An 18,721-nucleotide genomic window follows, 5' to 3' on the forward strand; every position below is an offset into this window, starting at 1 on the left:
GCTGCTACTGCTTCATTTTCAGATGGCTTTTCTGACACAGATGGTAATTTGGGATCCCCTGCACTCTTACTAGGAGTTGCAGCAGGGACAGGAGTTTGGGATGAACTCAAGAAACCTCCGAACGAGAAGGATGTCGAAGCAGAGAGAGTAGAAGGGGTAGAAGTGGATGTGCTCGCAATGTTTGCTTGCTGAATGCCAAAGGAAAAGTTAGGTTTGTTGCCACCAGAGCTTCCAAGATTAAATACCCCAGGAGACCCTGTGCTGGTTATCTGGACGTTGCCAAACAGGCTGCCTGTGGCACTCGTGCTGACAGATGGGGATGCTGTGCCAGCCGACGTGACTGATGCTGAAGCCCCATCTCCAGCTTTTCCTAATGCCAAGGGACCACCAAAAGTAAACCCAGAAGGTATTGTAGATACTTTAGTCGACTGTGCTCCTGCAACACTGGTAGGTGGTGCTTTAGTAGTGGTCTTAGCATTATCATCTACTTGACCAACTCGTAGTCCTGAGAAGCTCCCAAGAGTCTCCCCAGCTAGATTGCTTTGAAACAAGTGATCTCCTGGTTTAGATGGAGAGATATCCAACTTGCTAGAGGCTGTGGAGGGAGCAGAAGATGTTGTTGCAGCAGGTTTGTTGGACTGGGTGCCATCTGCAAAATGGCTCCTGAAGCACTCGTTGACTTGAGGGACCCAAAAGCAAAGGAGCTCTCAGGTACTGTGCCAAATTTGGAACTCCCAGCAAGTGCAAATGAATCAGTCTGGGTGGACTCTTTAGCAGGGGCTGTCAGGGAGAGAGATGCAAGTTACAAACAGAGTTAAAGTAGGCAATGCTCACTTATCATTCCTACAACAACAGCACGCCTTAGTGCTTCACAGCCTGTTAGACAGTGCTCTTGCCTCAAAACTACAAAGCTTCTGACCATCAGGTATTTGCCACTTCCATGTGCATTCAGGAGACAACAGTGACATCTGAAGCCTTTAGGGACAGGGCTACAGTGACTAACACTGTTACTTTCATGTCATAGCCTCCACTCATAACCATCCTCTTTGAGCACAAACAATTTCAGCCTTTGGCTCCTCTTTTTCTTTTTTTTATATATTTCAATAAATTATAAAGCAGATGTATCAGTCCCCTTTTTCCAGACTGGGCAGTTATGGTCTCCCTGTGGAAATGGAAAGGCAGCCTCTATATTGTCAACTCAATTTCAGAAGCAACAGAAAGCCCTCCCAAGCATTCACCTCCCATTACTGAATCCTCTTTCCACTTAATGACAGCTTTCTCTATCAGGCCACCTCGGCAACTTTAAATCTACAGATTAAAGACAGCAGAGCAAATTACTACAGATGTTACCCTTTCCATAAACTAGTACCTCCTAGATGTTCTCAGCAGCAAATATTTTGCTTACTCTAAATTGAAAGGCAGGTGGCCTAGATTTCTGTGTATTGCAGGCCATAATCCAGCATAGGGATATAATATTATTGCAGTGACTGCAAATTTAATAATAGAACTGCAACACAAAACAAGAACCACAGGAATTAGGAAGAGTAAGCATTCTCTTAGCAGGGAAGAGATGTTGTTTGCACACTCTTCCAAACTAACCTTGTGAGGAAGCGAGGCTGGGCAGCGCCGGTGACGAAGCAGCTGATGTGACAACACCAAAATTAAATCCAGGCCTAGGAGGAAAGAGGAGAAAGGGAAAGAATGACACTTAGCTCAAACAGTTGAAACTTCGAACCCCAATGATTAACACTGTTTTGAGACTCAGATTTCCAGCACAAAGTCAGGCACACAGGCACCAGAACAGTTTCTCCAACAACAGGCAAAGAGAAGCACACATGCAGACTGGGCTCCATTTGTTTCCCCTCTGAGAAGGCTTCTAGAAGGTTAAAGAGAAACAGAGTTTGAAATTTTTCTGACCACCCCTCATCCTTCCATATTCTTTCCTTTCTGCTGTGTATTTCTTCCCCATTCAGCTCAGCAGCTGAGCACCATGTACCAAATACTGATAGCTTTAGCAAGACAGAAATTAACAGTTTCCACTACTATTTCACACTAAAAATACTCTGTCTTGCAAATATACTGCAATCTTTCATAATGAGCACTGAAGTCCTCCAGAGACCTTCATTCCCTGAAGCTTTTAAGCCTTCTCCCATTTTCAAAGACCAGCTGCTGATACAGAAGTCAGGCCGTGTAACATCACTGACATACGGTTTACAAATTGAGGCACTGCAGCCTGGGACAAAGGTAGGGGTTGTTTGCTTTTTGAATCTGAATTTCCATCTCTCAAAAGGACTGCTTCAGCCCTTTGAAGAGCACAGCAAGGTGTTTGGGTAACATCCACCTGACAAGCTTGCAGAGGAATGATTAGGACTGAAAGAAGTCAGCCAATTTGAAAGTATGTGTTCTCTGAAATACTTCATAAAGAGAAACTCACTTGAGGATTAGGCAGGTGAACATGCAGAATTTCAAAGGAGTCACCCCTCTCCCCCAAACATAAGATAGGAACAAAGAAATAGTTTTGCCCTCCCTGAAAAAACACCCCATGAGAGACATTTCAGAATAACTACATGTACATAACATGTGCTGTGCTTTGTGTTGTTATGTAACAGAAGTGACCAGATATCATGGGGATTCTCTAGTCACCTTCACAGACGTTGGCTTTTTAAGCCAAAACATGGAATTTGTTCTGTTGCACTACAGACTTTCAGCAAGTTTGACCATCAGCCCAGATATGAAGTCCTAACTGGGAATTCCAGCACTTCTGTCTCCCAAACCTGTGCCAGCATTTGAATTCTCTCTAGTGTGCCCAGGTTAGAAAACCCACAGGATCACTATGGTTGGAAAGGGTCTCTAGGATCATCAAGTCCAACCCAACATCACTCTCTTTGGAATACATCTTCAGAGGTGACAATATGACAACGTTCAGGTTCTTTATTCTCCTCTGAGAGCAGAAGCTTTCAAGTTCAACCTCTTCTGCTGCTGTAAAGCCAAAACTCATTCTTACATGCCTCGGCACAACTTGCTAGGGGTGATTTTCCTGTTAATGCTCTCTGTTCACTAAATAAAGAACAAGGTTTAAAACTAGCTACAGTCTGACTCTTCTTCCCTCTTCCTTAACCCCACCATACACGCTACAGCACAAACGTTCCTCTCTGACTATGAGATCTCTCACACAGTGCATGATTTGTTCACTAGTCCACTACAGACAAAACTGAGATGAAAGCCAGTTATTTTTTAATCTTGATTAGTTACATTCTGAAAAAACTCAAAGCAACAGACTGTGTCAAATCTCATAAACCTTCAGACCTCACTCAGGTAGGCTTCCACAAACAAGGTGGTCTTCCAAGAACTCTGGTGCAACCCCTGCCCTGCCAACCTAACATCTGCAGGTGCCATTTTACAGTATTCTGCAGCTTGTAGGTAATGCTGCTGTAACAGCCAACACTCCTACTCCATGTCAACTAGAAAGAAATCTTAACATTGATACAGACCCCATGGAAGAAAACGAGAATGCTTTGTTGAGCTGAGCAGTTGTTGCTGGTACTGATGTCACTGTAGAAGTCACAGCTGTAACAGTTTTTACTGTCCCTTGTCCTGTAAGTTACAAGAACAAGCATTACAAACAAGAAAACAACACCTTGTCATCTAAATATCAAACCAGAAGGGAATAGACTGCACCAACAGTCTGTGATTTTATCAGATGGAAACAAAGCTTTTTTGCCATATCTACCAGGTCTGATATTTGTGCACAGAAACACTCCTACTACTGTTAAAACATCAGAGAACACATAAATGATTTCAAAGATTTAAGGCAATAACATATATTGGATTAGAACCAAGACAAGTGTCACCATCATGACAATAAAAATTAAATAATAAAAAAATATAATCAAGAAATCTTCTGTCTAATCTCTTATCAACATATCAAAACACATTTGAAATAAAAAGGAAGTGCTATCAAATTCAGGAGCTGGCATTTTCAATAAAACCAAAATTTAAGAAGCATTTGCCAAGTCAAATATGATTCCTAGCTATTTTTACTGCTTCTTACCCCTGGCTAAGAGGCAACCTATATCCACGGATTAAAGGCAGAAGAGCAACAGAGATGGATTTCAGACATTTATGCAAGAGGCTTATAAAACCATGTCCAATGCAAGTATTATTATCTAATACACATTAAAAATCAATTCCTTCCTTCCCTAAGACTTTCCTCTTCCCTCATTTGCACTGAGTGATGTAAACTGAGCATTCCTTTCCTCAGAAGCTTCTAAGCTGTGTGTAACAGTCCACAGCCATCTGAACTGGCTTGGAAATTGGTCATGCAGCCCAGTGCCCAACACACCCTGTTAAGGCCCACTTCAGACTCCCCCTTCAAGTTAGTTTGGGTCCTCCTATGGTGCTGCAGCCTATAGTACAGAAATACTCAAGTCAGCCATCAATGTATGGAAATACTATTCCTGTTACTTCAGGATGTAATGACTTTCCTGCAAAAATGCAACAACTTTTCACGTTTGAAAACACAAGGCTGCTCTTGATTCACTGTCAGGCCACAGTAGCCTTTGGCAGACATGCTTTCAACATTTCTTGTTAAGGGTTCTACATTCCAAATCTACTCTGTGTTTAATAATTGTATCACTGAATTTGAGATGCAGGCACAGAGACAAAACATAGGGCTGTAACAACACCACTCTCCTGCTCTTCTGTACTTTGGTTTTTCAAATTCTGTCCCACAAGATTGCCACAGCAGCCTCTCAGTGGAGGCAGATCTTTTTTCCTTGGTGCCTCCATTTTCTAGATTGTGCATCCTCACAGGTGGCAAGAGACATCCAGATCTTATTTCCACCTTCACCAAAGACCATTTACCTGAGATTTTGTTGCCTGATGACGCTGGACCGGCTGTAGATGCCACAGGACAGGGTGCACACACAGAGGAAGGTGGAGTCTGTCCCTTAAGCGAGCTTGTTAGAGGTGTCTAAAACACAAAACCACTTCAGGTCAGTGCAGTCTGTCCATTAACAAAGGTCCTTCTGACCTTGGTATGGTATGATCAGAGTTGTGCAGTGACTGAAGAACAAACTAGAAGAAGGTGGTCAATGCACTTAAAAGTGCCCTTCAATTTTGGGCTCATGATCACATCTTGACACTTAAATAGAGACTCAATACTCAACTTTTTCAACAAGTCTCCTGCAGAGGCCAGTAAGCCTCCATGGGTGACAGCTCAAGGATTCCAGGGAATAGACTGCTGCATGGTTTCTTGATGTGTGGACACAATATCTAACAGCTTGTAAACCAACAAGAAATGTTTGCAGTAGAATAATGGGATAGGCAAACTACTCTCTCCCTTGATTGGCTAGCACTTTTTTGTGTGTGTGAAATTTAGGTATATCTACCTAACACAGTTTCCTCTGTTGTTAGCTGCAACCCTTACTGCTGCAAGGCTGTGGCCACGAGAAAACGCAGGTCTCCAAAAGAGAGAAAAGGCAAGACAAAGATGTGCCTGGCATCACACTGTTGAGGTCATAGATAAATAAATGGTTTGCCAAGATCACAGGGCAAGCTGTGAAAAGAGAATTTTAGGTGACCTGTTCACAAACAATTAAAGACTGCTGAGCATGCCCAGGTACAGTATTCCACAGAGAAAGGGTGCTACACTGACATACCTGTTTAGCTTGATTTGTAGCAACAGTTGCCAAAACCTGGTGGACTGCCTGGGCTGCAGATTGAGGTACAGATGATCTTAAAAAGAAAAAAAAAAAAAGTTAAATGAATGACTAGTCTGAGAGAACTTCCTCACCTCTCAAAAAGCACAGCTTCCAGAGATCTTGAACAACCACAGCTATTAAAGATTCCACACACAACTCTGAATGAACAAATCTGATTAGCAAATAAACCTCTTAAGTGAATCAGCCACATTTAACAAAGGAACTCTGCAAAGATGTTTAAAGCTTGAGACTTAAACGATCAAGTCTTCTTCACACACTCTTGTCTCTGAAGAAAGTCAGGCCTTTCTGTTTTACAGGGAGTTGATGAAAAATCAGCAGGTAAGGGGATTACAATTTTATGCCTAGCGGATAACAAATTTAAGACTCTTCCTTTACAGCATGGAGCCCAGACAAGCACAAGAACCTCTCAGAAATGCTGAGCAAGGAGACAAGGCTGGGGGCATGGGGGAAGCGCTTCCTGGCTTTGAAGTGCAGTATAAACATTAATGAAGCCATGGCAAGGACTGTGATAAAATTAACCTATATTCTACCTTATAGATTTGGGAATTTTGACCATGAAATGAATTGGACATCAGAGCCCACAGACAATTGCTGCAGCACAGGGTGAAGCATCCTGCCTACGTGCTCTGGGCCATGAACATACCAACTCATTGTAACTTGGAACAGCCACCCAGCTTTATCATCTCCTCAAGCCTGTGGCTCACCAGGTGCAGCAGCTTAAACAGCCAATACCAGAAGCTTTTGGAAACTTAAATTCCATGCTGATTGCATTCTCTTGGTGGCAAAGGCTAGCTTGCCCTTACCCTAGCAGGCCCTTTTGGTTCTGACCCAGGCCTGGCATTCCCTAAGTCAATAAGCCTCACTCTCTACACTATAGACAAGGACAAGGCTGCAACTCCCAGACAGTAAGTGAATCTGGGCATCAAAAGCTGCCTCCCAAAGCGTGAGGACTCCCAAACTGCATTTACGGTTTCCTCAGCTACAGGCCAACTCACAGAAATTTCCTGCTCTATTCCAAGGGAAGGCGACACACATATAAAGCAGTTGTTTTGCACTGCTGTTTAGTCTTGGAAAGGGCTTTGTGCCTGAAGTGCTGGGGTTAAACCCCCAGCCCTGGATGAGGGTTGGCATATGGATGACATCCACAACCAGACAAGAAAGACCCTCCTGGATTTGTTTTCACCAAGGGCCTGGACAGCCTTGGGTGGGAACTCATAAGATCATCACCAGGTGCCCCCACCTTCCACATTAACTTGGAGGTGGGGCAAGAAGCCACCTCTGTAAGTGCCAGCTCTGCTTGCAGTGAAGTTGGCAGGCTTACCCACACAGTCCACATGGTCTGTGGGGTTCTGGCTATCAAAAGGGCTCTCTGACTCTTCACAGCAAGTGGAGTTCCCAGGATGTCAGAGCAAGATCATGAATTTCTATCTGGGACTCATGGCCTGGCTGATTCCATCTCCCATGGCTTGGGCCCTCGGCCAGCTTGCTCCCTTCTGCCCACCCTTCACAGGGAGTGTGTTAATTTATTCCTCCCTTTGTCCAGCACCTTGGATCTCTGGTGTGTGACACAGGAGTGAAGGGAGGAGTCTGGCTGCTGGTCTGCCTGTTAATGACAATAACACTCTGTATTGGGCAAGCAGTCAGCAGAAGAGGGCCTTAGACACCTTTGCATTACTGTGAAGTCCTTCCTTGCAGCAACAAGCACTTGCTTTCTACCTTGAATGGCCTGGATTTGCCCTCTGCCCAGAGCAAAATCAAAATGAACAAGAAAAACTTCAGATTAGCATTGGAAAGAGTTCATGTTGGGAAGGTGCAGCTGTAAATTCCAAGTTCATATGAACCCTGAACAAATAATAAACAGGTCTGTGAAAAATCATGGTGGGGTGGGACCTTTTCCTCAGGAAAGTCTCAAGATCACTTGACCCACAGCTTTTCCAGCAAGGCTATGAGAGTGCTGGGTTTGACTTCAGTTGTGGAAGAAGTTTTGGGGTTTTTTTTGCACTGAAAACTATATATAAACTAATAGGACTGGGACGACCACCACACCTAGCTACTGGCCACTGAACAACCAGTAACAATTGAAAAATCATTACTGCTTAACAACCCAAAGAGTGTGCTGTGGTGGCAAAAGAGCCAGGATGTCTGTAGCAAGAACTGATGAATTAACTTTTCTGGGTGAATGCTCTTCACTTTAGTGCTGAATCTTACTGGCAGGCACGGTTCATTTGGGCAGAATTTTTAAAGAGTACATTTTTATGAGGTCAGCTATAAAATAAGACTGTAAGAAGCCTTCAAGATATCAAGCTGGCTGGTGCTCTATAATTAGAGAGATCAATACTGCCAATCTAAAATGTCTTGAAAATAAGACAGGTCTGTAAGTACAGTTCAAGTGAGAAGCAATCTCAGGTAGGTACTGCTCATTCACATCCTTGTCTACGTACCGGCAGTACTCTACTTTTTTCACCATAGTTGTGATGAAACAAAGGAACTCTTCTTGGTCATAACACTGTCTTGAGCAAAATTTTCCAAGCAGAGCTGTTTGCAAATTTTACTTTCAGAAGACACAGCATTGCCCTTCCTCCTCTCAGTTTACTACTTTTAGGAGAAAATAGTAAAAAGCTCCCAAACTGCTTCCCAACTAAAATGCAGAAGGAACCATGAAGTAAATTTCAAGCTCAGCAGCTGAGTTCCACCACTGTAAGAGTCTGTTCCCTTTCTGAAAAGCTGCAAATGCATTTCATCTTTTCTCTTGGACAGTGAATGAAAACTACATATGGTGCCACAACAGAATTGGTTCCAGGAGCTGTACATGTAGCCCACACTTACGTGGATACAGCATCTGCAACTCCATGTGGACTTACAATCAGATGTATGTGGCAGGTTTATCCTGCCTTATGCACCAAGACCAACTTTGCTCAGACTTTTCAGTAGTGCCCCTGCCTTCCCAGCCCAGAAGCAGCCATGCATTCTCTTGATCTTCAAGCAATAGTAGGAAGTTCAAGCAAAGACAGTTTCAAGGTCATTAAGATGACAGGGAAGAGGCCTAGGTCGGTGGCTGGTGAGAGCCTGGTGATAACACAGAAATCTCTGGAATGAGCTGAGCTGGCTGTTGGCTTTCCTACTTCTCTGCCTCCTACAGACAAGTGTTACAGCTAACTCATGACAAATCTTAAATTCAAGGTTAAATACCAGAAGACAACAGTCATCATTTACTTTTGAGGAAGACAGCCTCGCAGTTCTGTGTTTTTTTCCAAAGTGACTGGCCCCTACTCACACCTAACCCTTCAGTCAAATTCTGATGACAAAAAAAATCCAAGACAAGTTTCCAGAGAAGCCAGAGGACAGCTCTCCCTCCCTCAGGAGGTGAATCTGAGAACAGAGAGAAGAGGCATAACTCCAGAGAAGATATGCTCTGTAACGGATGACAAAGTAGAAGGAAAAAATCTTGACAGTTTAAGGCCACAGACCACACTCAGCAACAGAGGGGTGTGTTTCCCTCACAGAAAGAGGCAGAACAGACATAGTGACTGGAGAGGTACCAGATTCAAAGTACATATTAGCAGTAAAACCACTGGATTCCAAAAGGAGAGGATGCACTAAAATGCATTTCACAGGCTAGTGGAGAAGGAGGTTAATACTGGTCTTGTCATTTGTTCAGGACAAGTCATTAGCAAATCCTTGAATGACCTGGAAAGAAATTATTTCTTCCTTTCATTCCACAAACCAAATACTCTTCTCTAAATAATTCTACTTCAGGTCTTACACTGTCAGAGCATGTAAAATACTACCACTGCTCCCCACTGGCAGTCGTGTTCTATTGCAAGTGCTACCAAAGGTTAGGAAGAAGAAGAGGAGCTCCCACTCACCCTATTACTGCAGAGACAGCTGGAGTCATTGTACCAGTCTTGAGTTCTCGAACGTTCACCACCTGAGGCACGTTCTTCAGAGTTGATTCAGTCAAGGAGGTGCTTACAGCTTTAAGAGAGGGGGGGAAAAAAACAAAGAAAAAACTCCATATTAAACATTTCGTTCAATGTGGTGCCTATGAGCAACTCCAGAAGTCCATCCAATTTCTAGAAAGTATGTAACGTATCTAGCCCAGAACATCTGGTATCTCAGCCTTCAGGAAGGACACCAAAAGTAGACAGCTTTCTATGTAGTTGACTTTTTTTGTTGTTAGCTGACCAAATCTAATTATTCCTACAAACTTTCCCTTACTTACATTGTACCATCTTTGGTTCACAGAAATTACCTGTGTAGTTATACCCCAGCCTCTGCCAGAATTCATGTTTCTAGTTCACTTTCTGCACTTATGCTCTCCTTGGCCAAGGAAAACAAACTAATCAAATTCCTTTACCAATAACTGAATTTCCTTTTCTGCACTGATACTGAAGTACTGAGGAAGCACTCAGAAATGTCTACAACCAAAGCTTAAACTGGGGAACCTTTCTCCTGTCAGCTCAAAACCTTACAAGCAGATCCAAGGCTTAACGCAACAGTTTAATTTTTTATATTGAAAACTGTTTTACAGTTCAGATCTTTAAAGGCACAGCTAATAATGAAGCTATTAATACAGGCCAGTGACATCCTTCCTCTGCTCTCCAGCAGCCTCTCACACACAGATCACTTGCCATGCCAGGATCTAAGAATCATCAACATTTTTGCCACTGCACAGATGAGAAGGGGTACAAAGAAACCTGAGGTGGGAGTTTCTCATGCATTTTGTACTGGATGCTTGAAGAAGGAAGACAAAGAAACACTGGATAGCTCAGAGGTGCAACAAATCCAGATCTGCATCCTATTTTGTTTGATGAGCTCCTCTGAGAACATTCAATTCCTGTGAAAGCTGCATTCAGCTGGCTCAGAGGCCACTTGGGCCATTAGCCATGCTTTTACCTGGGGACTGGTTAGCCATCTGCCTCCGCAGAGCTGCAGCAGCAGCTGCCTGGGGTGCTGGAACACTGACAGTGGGGGCAGGGGCCCCATGTTTCACAGTCTTTGTTGCAAGCATTGTACTGTCTGCACCCTGTGGTATGATCCTGTTTGAAGACGTAGGCACTAAAAAAGAAATAAAAATATTACAGATCACTGTATCTCTACAAACTGGGGAGACTCAAAAGCCTTTGTTGAGCTACAGTTCCTCTACACAGCCTCCTTCTGAGAAGACTAACACGCAGGCCTTTTCAACCATCAACACAATCTGTCCCTGGCAGTTTCTCTATACCCCAATTAATTTAACAAGTAAATCTCAATAGCTGTCATTTCAATGTATTAGATGACTTTCAGTTTGCTGTTACAGACATTTTTTCTGACACCTTATTTTCATTTCTGGCTACAGAGATTAAAAAAACCTCTTGCACAATGAAAACAGTGTATGCAAATATAGTTCTTACTGTGACTCACCGGGCTCAGAACTCCCAGCCTTGGCCACACCAACCAAATGCAGTAGTACTTCAGTGTCCTGCTCTTTGGGTGTTATTTAAGAAATAATGATATACACTTAAGGCAAATTACTAAAGGAAGACTATGCTTCAAAAGTACTACTATGGTCAGTACTATCTGAAAGAAACAGGCTGTCAGAAAGAGAGTCAATGAGTCAAGATATTTTAGTGCTTTTAGCTCAAACTCATTAGGTTCCCATGCCACTCCAACAGCTTCTGGAAGCCTGGCAATGTAAATCTGTGTGTTGCAGTCACACACCTCTAGGACCTGAAGCACTGTCAGTGCCCGTGGCTAAAGCTACCAACAAGAACACTCGCAGAATGGGGGAGACACTGCAAAAACAACTCACACAAAGTACCCATGGAGAGCTGCTGCTTCCCAAAGGATGGAGACTGAGCCATCAAACCAGGTTGGATAGAGGGGGTACGGACCACAGGAGCATGACGAGGGACTTGCACTGGAGCAGTCTCTTCTTCCTGGTCCACTGCCTGTGAATCATCATTCTCCAGTGACTGGGAAACTGAGGATGTTGAACTGACTTCATCCAAATCTTCATAATATCTTGTGGACAAGAAGGCAGATCGGGACAAACTTGCTGCAATGTCAGAAAAAAAATCCCATGCGTGCATTAAATTGAGGGAACCATTCAGCCCAACAGCCAAGACAGCGACACCCTATTTTGGGATGTCCTTTTAGTAGCTGTTTTAATCCTGCATTTGCAGGATTTAACTTCTTAACTGCCAGGAAAGGCAGCCTCCTGAAGGAAAGTCTTACTGAGAGCAGATGGAGGAACAGGAGATGAGAAGAAGGGGTTAAGGAGTGAGTAGCCAAAAGCTAACAGCAGTTAAGTCACCCTCCTGGAAAGCATTTCAGACTTCTACAGTAACTAAAGGTTTACCTGGAGCTGTAGATCTAACTGGTGGAGTTTTCCTCTTGGCTAGGAAATTCCTCAACTGTGCCTGTTTCACAGGGGATAACTTAGCTGGAAAACCAAAGACAGTTATTAGTCTGTAATCAAACTGCAAGTCAAAAAAAGTCATTCACATTTATGATGTGAATGCCAGGAAAAAAGAATAAATTACCAGGTACTTTAGGCAGAGGTTTGGTAGGTGATTTCAGGGTAGTTTTCATCAATGCACTGCGCAGGCTTTCAAGGTCATTGTCTAAACTGGGACAAGGCAAAGCAGAGAAAAAAACATGATCAGCAGAAAGAAACCAACCAAATCAGGAACAAAAGAACCACTGGCTTCTCTGGAAGAACAATTGGCTCCTCTAGATACTGTGCTATTTAAACACATGCATCTTTATTTTGGATGCTCTAAGAGCAGTTCACTTCTTCCCCTGAATTCAGACAAACAGCAAAACCTCAGCCTAGAGGCTCTTTTATCCTGGTTGCTATTAAAAAAGCTGTACATTTTAAGGGAAATTTCTGATAAGCATTAGTGTGTCACAGTATCCTTTTTAGGACACCCTGTCCTCCCATACCACCTCCACAAAACATCACTCTGGAGGATGCACCCTTGCCCATTGCTAGGGCAGGAGAGGAGTGTCAGCAGCACTTGGGGAACTCATGTTTCACATACCTCTGAACACTGCCAAGCAAAGATGTATCACTGGGAACACTCCACCGAGACGTCTGATTGTACAGTCGGAGCTGCTGCAGGCTGTTCACCAGGTGATTCAGTCTCTTCCTCTGCTGACTGATTATCTCCCGGTTATTAGCCAGGGTGTTAAACAAAGTCTCTCGCTCAGGAACTACCAGACGCCTTAAGAGACAGGGATAAGGACCACTCTGTTATCTGGCCACAAGCAGGCACACACAAAGTACTTCAGTGGTCCTAGCTGCTTAAACTCCATGAGGTGGTCTAACATGGTTTGGTTTGAACACCAGAGCAGTGTAGTTCACCTCAAATGCATATTTCTCCTTTGCATATGCTACAAGTTTACTCATTTAGCTCATTTATTTCAAGATGATTTACTTATCAAAAGTATTAACATTAGCTCCCACCAATGTGGTATGTATCCAGTGTATTTAGTTTCTACAAAGCTTATTTTATAATTTTTCTTCTGTAAGTACTGTAGCAGCAAGCTTGTAACACACATGAAACCAAACACACTGAACCTATAGCTCCCATAAGGCGTCCCAGTCAAGCTTTATTCCTAGATTTAAATGGAAGAAGGCTCTGGTCTGTTGATTAGATACCAATGCCAACTCACTGACACATTCCACACTTTGGAATGTTGCTCTGGATTCCAATTTCAGTCACTTACTTCTGCTTTCTCTTCTGCTCCAGGTGCCGATCCCACTCCAAATCCAGAACGTCGTTCACATCCTGAACAGCAAAATTCACATACTGGTGCAGGCGCCGGATTTCCTACCATGCAAAATAAATCAGCTTTTAACTCACTTCAGAAATCTTGGTTTCAGTTGAAGAAGCTGCAGCTACTTTGGGCTTGGTTCAGTTCAAGCCATGTGGCACGTTCCTCATATTCCTGCCTGGAAAGTTTTATCAGCCAAACAGAAGCCAACATAGTGAAAATCTACTTTCCAACCAGCAGGGTACCCACTGGGCTTGGCTTGGACATTTTAGCTCAGTTCTCAACTAGAAGTAATACTTCCCATAATGTTTGCAAAATGTCTTTACAGAAAGAGTTTTACAAACATCAGGCTTTACACAAAAACTATTTCAAACCTCATTTCCAGAACATGAGTCATTTGCTCCCATTGGGGCTTCTAACTATTAGAGGTGATCAAAGCTGTGCAGACTATTCCTATGGCTCTAGGAGATCAGCGTTCACAGACTATGATTCATGGAAGTGTTCACAAACGCTCACAACCCCCACATTAAGGCAAGGAATCAGCTTGATTTTATAGGTAGGAAAGAACAAAAGAAGCAAGGAGAGAGTAAAGTGACTTATCCATGACCACCTAGTTGTACAACTAAACCAGAGATGTCTAGCTACAAGCCCTGCTCCCTAAACCAAACCAGTGTTCAGTCTCACTATTGTGTTCATGCTCTGACAGGCTGAGAGGACGATGCCTTGAACTCCAATCTCATGAAATGGAAACTGCAGTTGGTTTCAGCTCAACAGAATACTCATTTAAATACAATGATGAAGCAGCCAAATAATACAGCTTCAGAAAAATTCCACTGCAGCTGTTTTCAAGTTACAGCATGAAATTCTAACATGATATGCCTAACATGAACCCAAATCGAGTCTGGCTGGAGGCTTGGTGTTACACACTACCAAGCACAGGTTTCCTCTCTCCAGCAGCTATACACATTATAGAGCAGCAACTCTCTGGACAGCAAAACCATGTGGCTGGATATCAGAAAACACTCAAGATCTTTAAAACTTCACTGAAAACTAATACATGAAGTTGACTAAGTGAGGTTTTCTCACCCAGGAGGATGGGGATGATGCAGAGGGAATAAAATTTCAGACTAGGGCTGTCTTCCCTGTAAACTTTCAAAAAGTTGGCCTGAAAGGTCTCTTCTTACACTCTGATCCACTTCTCTCTCACTTTGCTATTCTTTCTTTATAATTCTCTCTCTAGCTTAGTCAAGCATTTCAAGATTATCATCTCTCTGAAGTCACAACCATAAGCTTGAAATGTCACAGGGACACACCAGACATCAAAGCAGGCACACAATTAAGACTGTGACTCAATCTACAGACTCCAGGTGAAGATCAGACCTAAGATTACTTCATTTAGGCTGATTTCTAGTAACTGTGTCCATGTTCTTGATACCTAGTGTAACAAATATGACATTGAATTATGTCTTCAGCTTGATAGTCAAAATTCTTGAGGGGAACTTAGTGTAGAAAAGACCAAGTATCATTTGTAGGGCAGATTTGCTCTATTTTGCTTAGGGTTAAGTAGCCCTCTCATCACCAGAGCTGTAACAAAGACTGCTTCACTCCTAGTTTCTTTCATGTCTTTGAAAGCCTCTTTATGTACTGCTGGTTATTTTCCTTTGTGCCTCAGCTTTTAGAATCTCATTTAGCTTTATGCTCCACCATCCACGAAATTAACCACACAATTCTGTAAGTCATAATAAACCATCAAATTGTTCTGTAAGGCGCTCACTGAAGATAAAAATAATTCCAAGAACTCTTCTACAAAGTGTTGAAAAAAGAAGCATTCTTTTAACTGAAATCCCTGAGCAAACACTACAGGCTGAGAAGGAACAGGATGTCAAGAGCCACAGTCTAAGCTTAGAACAGACTTGGAGCTGAGGTGAACTACTTCCCTTCAGCAGGGGTCTTGAATCCTCACTGCAAATGGCAACACTACAAAGGAGCTTTAGGAGAGGACTTTCAGCATGTCTTGCAAACTCATGGAAAACAAAGCTCATCACACTTCACTGGACTATGTTGCAACAGCAAGTATTTAGGGCAGAACAAAACTGCTGGGCAGTAGCATGTGCACACTCGGTCTTATTTTATTTAAAACTGTAGATTAGAAGTTGGTTGACATGTTTCATACCTGAAGCTGTGCTTCACTCTTGGGATCCAAAGGTTTCTTATAGAGCATGTGTAAATACCCTGAGCCACGATTCTGATTACTCTGTTGTCTAGCCTCGTCTAACCCTGCAAATCCCTCCAGCATGGCTGTCTTCAGACTACTAATATCTCCATGAAGTGACTGCAAATAGAAACAGATAAGACAAGGTTAAAAGTAGCATTTTCTCACTACCATCTCTAGCACAGGGGTTTCTGCAAGTAAGTGTTTGTCTGAGAGCACAAATGCAAATGGTACCCCCACGTTAAGGCACCACGATCAGATGTTCCACCTCCATCAGTTCAGCTTTAGCAGGTTTGGTAAGAACATCAGGTGAGGAACAGTCATTGCTGAGGAGCTGAGCAGTTTGAAGACACTCTGCTCACCTCTGTTGTCTCTTTAATTTCCAAGAAGAAGGCATGAAGATCATCTGACTCAGTCCGCAACATCTTCAGTTCCTCTGGAGTACCAATGTGGAAACAGGCCTTGGAGGTCCGGGCTTTCAGTTCCTCCATCTCCTTTTGAAAATGGGCAATCTACAAAGTCAAAGGGGATAAAGTGTAGCTGCTGAAACACAGCAGGGTCTGGAACAAATGTTGCAGTTCTTGGATAATGTTTCCACTACACCATGAACACCTGCCACTGCAGCCAAGGCAAGAAATTCTTCTTGAACACTAACAGGGAAGAATACTCAGCTTTTCTAGCACAGTAGCTGAAATTAAAGATGACTGAAGAGGATACATGAAGAGCAAATACAAACCAAGCTGAATATCTTGTGAATAATTTCCATTCTGATTCCTGAACTACAGACAGACACCATCAGAATGTAAGTGAACTGAAAATCAGTGTCTGTGACTGATACAGTGGTCTTACAGCTTCCAAAACGAAGAAAACCACTGAAAAAAAATCTCACCTCCTCTCTGATTCCTGCTATGACAGGGTCTGAATCCTTCCACTGATGGGACTGTTTCTCTACAGTTGTGCTGGGGAGTGCTGATTTTGCCTAAAAAAAAGAACAAAAAAACAAAGACTAAAATCAGTATTAATCAGGGAAATACCCTTAGCAACAGGGAGCTTAGACTATCAGAAAAGGCCTGCTGTTGGAAACTCCATTCAGACCCCAGGAGGACACTCATCACAAGCACAACCACTAGTTCCACAGTACACTGAGGCTGGGATGTCCATGTTTGAAGTAGGATTGTAGACAACCTGGAGTCACATGGCTAAAGCTTTATAAGAGCAAAGGAAATCTTTGTGTGCTTCTCTGTATTACTGCTTTGATTTTAATCCAACAAAATTGGTTCCTCTCTTAATACAAAGTCAAGGCAACTCTTGACTGCTTATTAGGAAAGCTGTGAAACTTCAGTTCTGTAACAGGAAGAATTGGTTTCTACAGTTCTGATGATGACAAACACCAAAACACAGCTCTCTAAAGAAAAGCACAGAACAGTTCTAGTCACACATGTGCTATCATTTTAATGTTAAAAGCTAGCTAATTCTTTGACCTAAGAACAGTCATCCATTCCAATGAATTCTAAGCAATTCATGGGCCATGTAAAACATTCACCCTCTAAAGAATCCACTCAAGTTCTCACTACCTGAGTAGAGCTTGGCTTTGCTGCAGATGGTGTGATTTTGGCTGTCTTCTGTAGTAAAGAAGCTGAAGGTGTATTTTGAGCAGGACGTGCCACTGAAATTTAAAAAGAGGAACAGGAATGTTTGATTATATACAGAGCTTGAGAAAACAGGTTGTCATCAGACAATTGTAACTACTGCTGTCTAATCCAACAGCAATACTGTATGGGGCCCAGTGCAAGAACACCTTCCACAGGTGCTGTTTCACTCCCACCCAACTTCTCTGCCAACGGTAACTGTCACTCTCCAATATCTGGCTATAACATGCCTGAAGGACCTCAGGACCCCCAGTCACACGTCTAATTTATACTCATTTGTGACCATTCTGAACTGTAGTCACTCCAGATGGAAGATAAGGCACTGATCTGTGTGAGTGTACTAAGTCCATCACATTATCACCACTGTGTACAAATCAGGTTTGCCACATCAGTAAAAGCAGCAGGCAAAACAAGAAAGACGCCATATGAAGCTCACCATGTCCTAAAACTTTTAGAACATTGTTATAATACATTACCCCCAACAATATGCATCAGAACCCTACCTGTGGCAGGCACAGGGCTTGAAGCCTTCAGCTGTGCAGCAGGAGAGGCTGTTAGTGGTGTGGACTGGCTCAGAGAACCTCCAGAAGTAGTTTTTGAAGTGGTTGAGAATGAAAATAGTGTAGAAGTGCATTGACCACTGCTGCTAGTGGGAGCAGAGGTGTCTACAGCAGAGAACCTGCAATAGAAAGCAGAACATGTGAGCTCTGAACCAAACCTGGCTGCTCCCCTCTAGCCAAAATGAAGCACTAAGTTCTAATGAACTAGCATCCTCTGGGATCAGCAACAACTTCAGCCCCAGATACAAAACTAGCTTCCAGAGATAGTGGGAAGGAGCCACTCAGGATTGCTTCTGAATATGTGGAACCACAAAGTTTGCTACCATAGACCCCACCCAGTCAGCAAAAGCCAAATGCCAGTCAAAGTACTACCCTGCTTCAAAATGCACCTCATCATTTTGCACCAAAAGCATCAACTATAGCAAATCTGAGGTGCCCTTCAGCATCATCCTTGTAGCAAGGCTCAAACAGAAACTCTGCAAGAAGATAGAAATTTCCATTCATCTGCAAACTCTGCTCCTCAAGGCAGCCAATTTAAATATTCAGCCAATTCACAAGCGTATCATTTGCTTTATACACAAAACATAAAATTTTAAAATCCTTAAGAGCTACTATCAGATCCTGGTGTAGCAAAGATTTTTTCTAATTAAAAAATAATCATTTGAACCATCAGAAATTTCTTATGATGCTTTTACATGAAAATTGCTCTCCACAGAATGCAGCTGCAATTAACATAGTTCTGCGAGTTAAACCGTTCTTTCTAAAAACACAGATCAAGCCTCAGGAGCTGGAGTGAAGAGTGAGTCTCTGAAATCT

The 18,721-nt window shown here is 42.8% G+C and overlaps 1 protein-coding gene across 1 annotated transcript in view; it reads right to left on the reverse strand.

Moving 5' to 3' along the window:
* The window catches only part of NUP214 (nucleoporin 214kDa), a gene marked incomplete at its 5' end in the record, with an annotated part of 42,064 nt that overhangs the window by 13,504 nt on the left and 9,839 nt on the right, over positions 1-18,721 (reverse strand). Inside the window, 18 exon segments of the mRNA XM_008935299.1 lie at positions 1-655; positions 658-780; positions 1,600-1,673; positions 3,492-3,594; positions 4,864-4,972; positions 5,661-5,736; positions 9,590-9,698; positions 10,620-10,781; positions 11,515-11,760; positions 12,064-12,147; positions 12,248-12,333; positions 12,749-12,931; positions 13,437-13,540; positions 15,658-15,816; positions 16,059-16,208; positions 16,586-16,675; positions 17,271-17,362; positions 17,849-18,024. The exon segment at positions 1-655 is cut by the window's left edge and continues 953 nt beyond it. Coding sequence (XP_008933547.1) covers positions 1-655; positions 658-780; positions 1,600-1,673; positions 3,492-3,594; positions 4,864-4,972; positions 5,661-5,736; positions 9,590-9,698; positions 10,620-10,781; positions 11,515-11,760; positions 12,064-12,147; positions 12,248-12,333; positions 12,749-12,931; positions 13,437-13,540; positions 15,658-15,816; positions 16,059-16,208; positions 16,586-16,675; positions 17,271-17,362; positions 17,849-18,024 — 2,781 coding nt within the window.

This window comes from Merops nubicus, unplaced genomic scaffold (genome assembly GCF_000691845.1).
Source record: "Merops nubicus isolate BGI_N331 unplaced genomic scaffold, ASM69184v1 scaffold12372, whole genome shotgun sequence".
Lineage (NCBI taxonomy): Eukaryota > Metazoa > Chordata > Aves > Coraciiformes > Meropidae > Merops > Merops nubicus.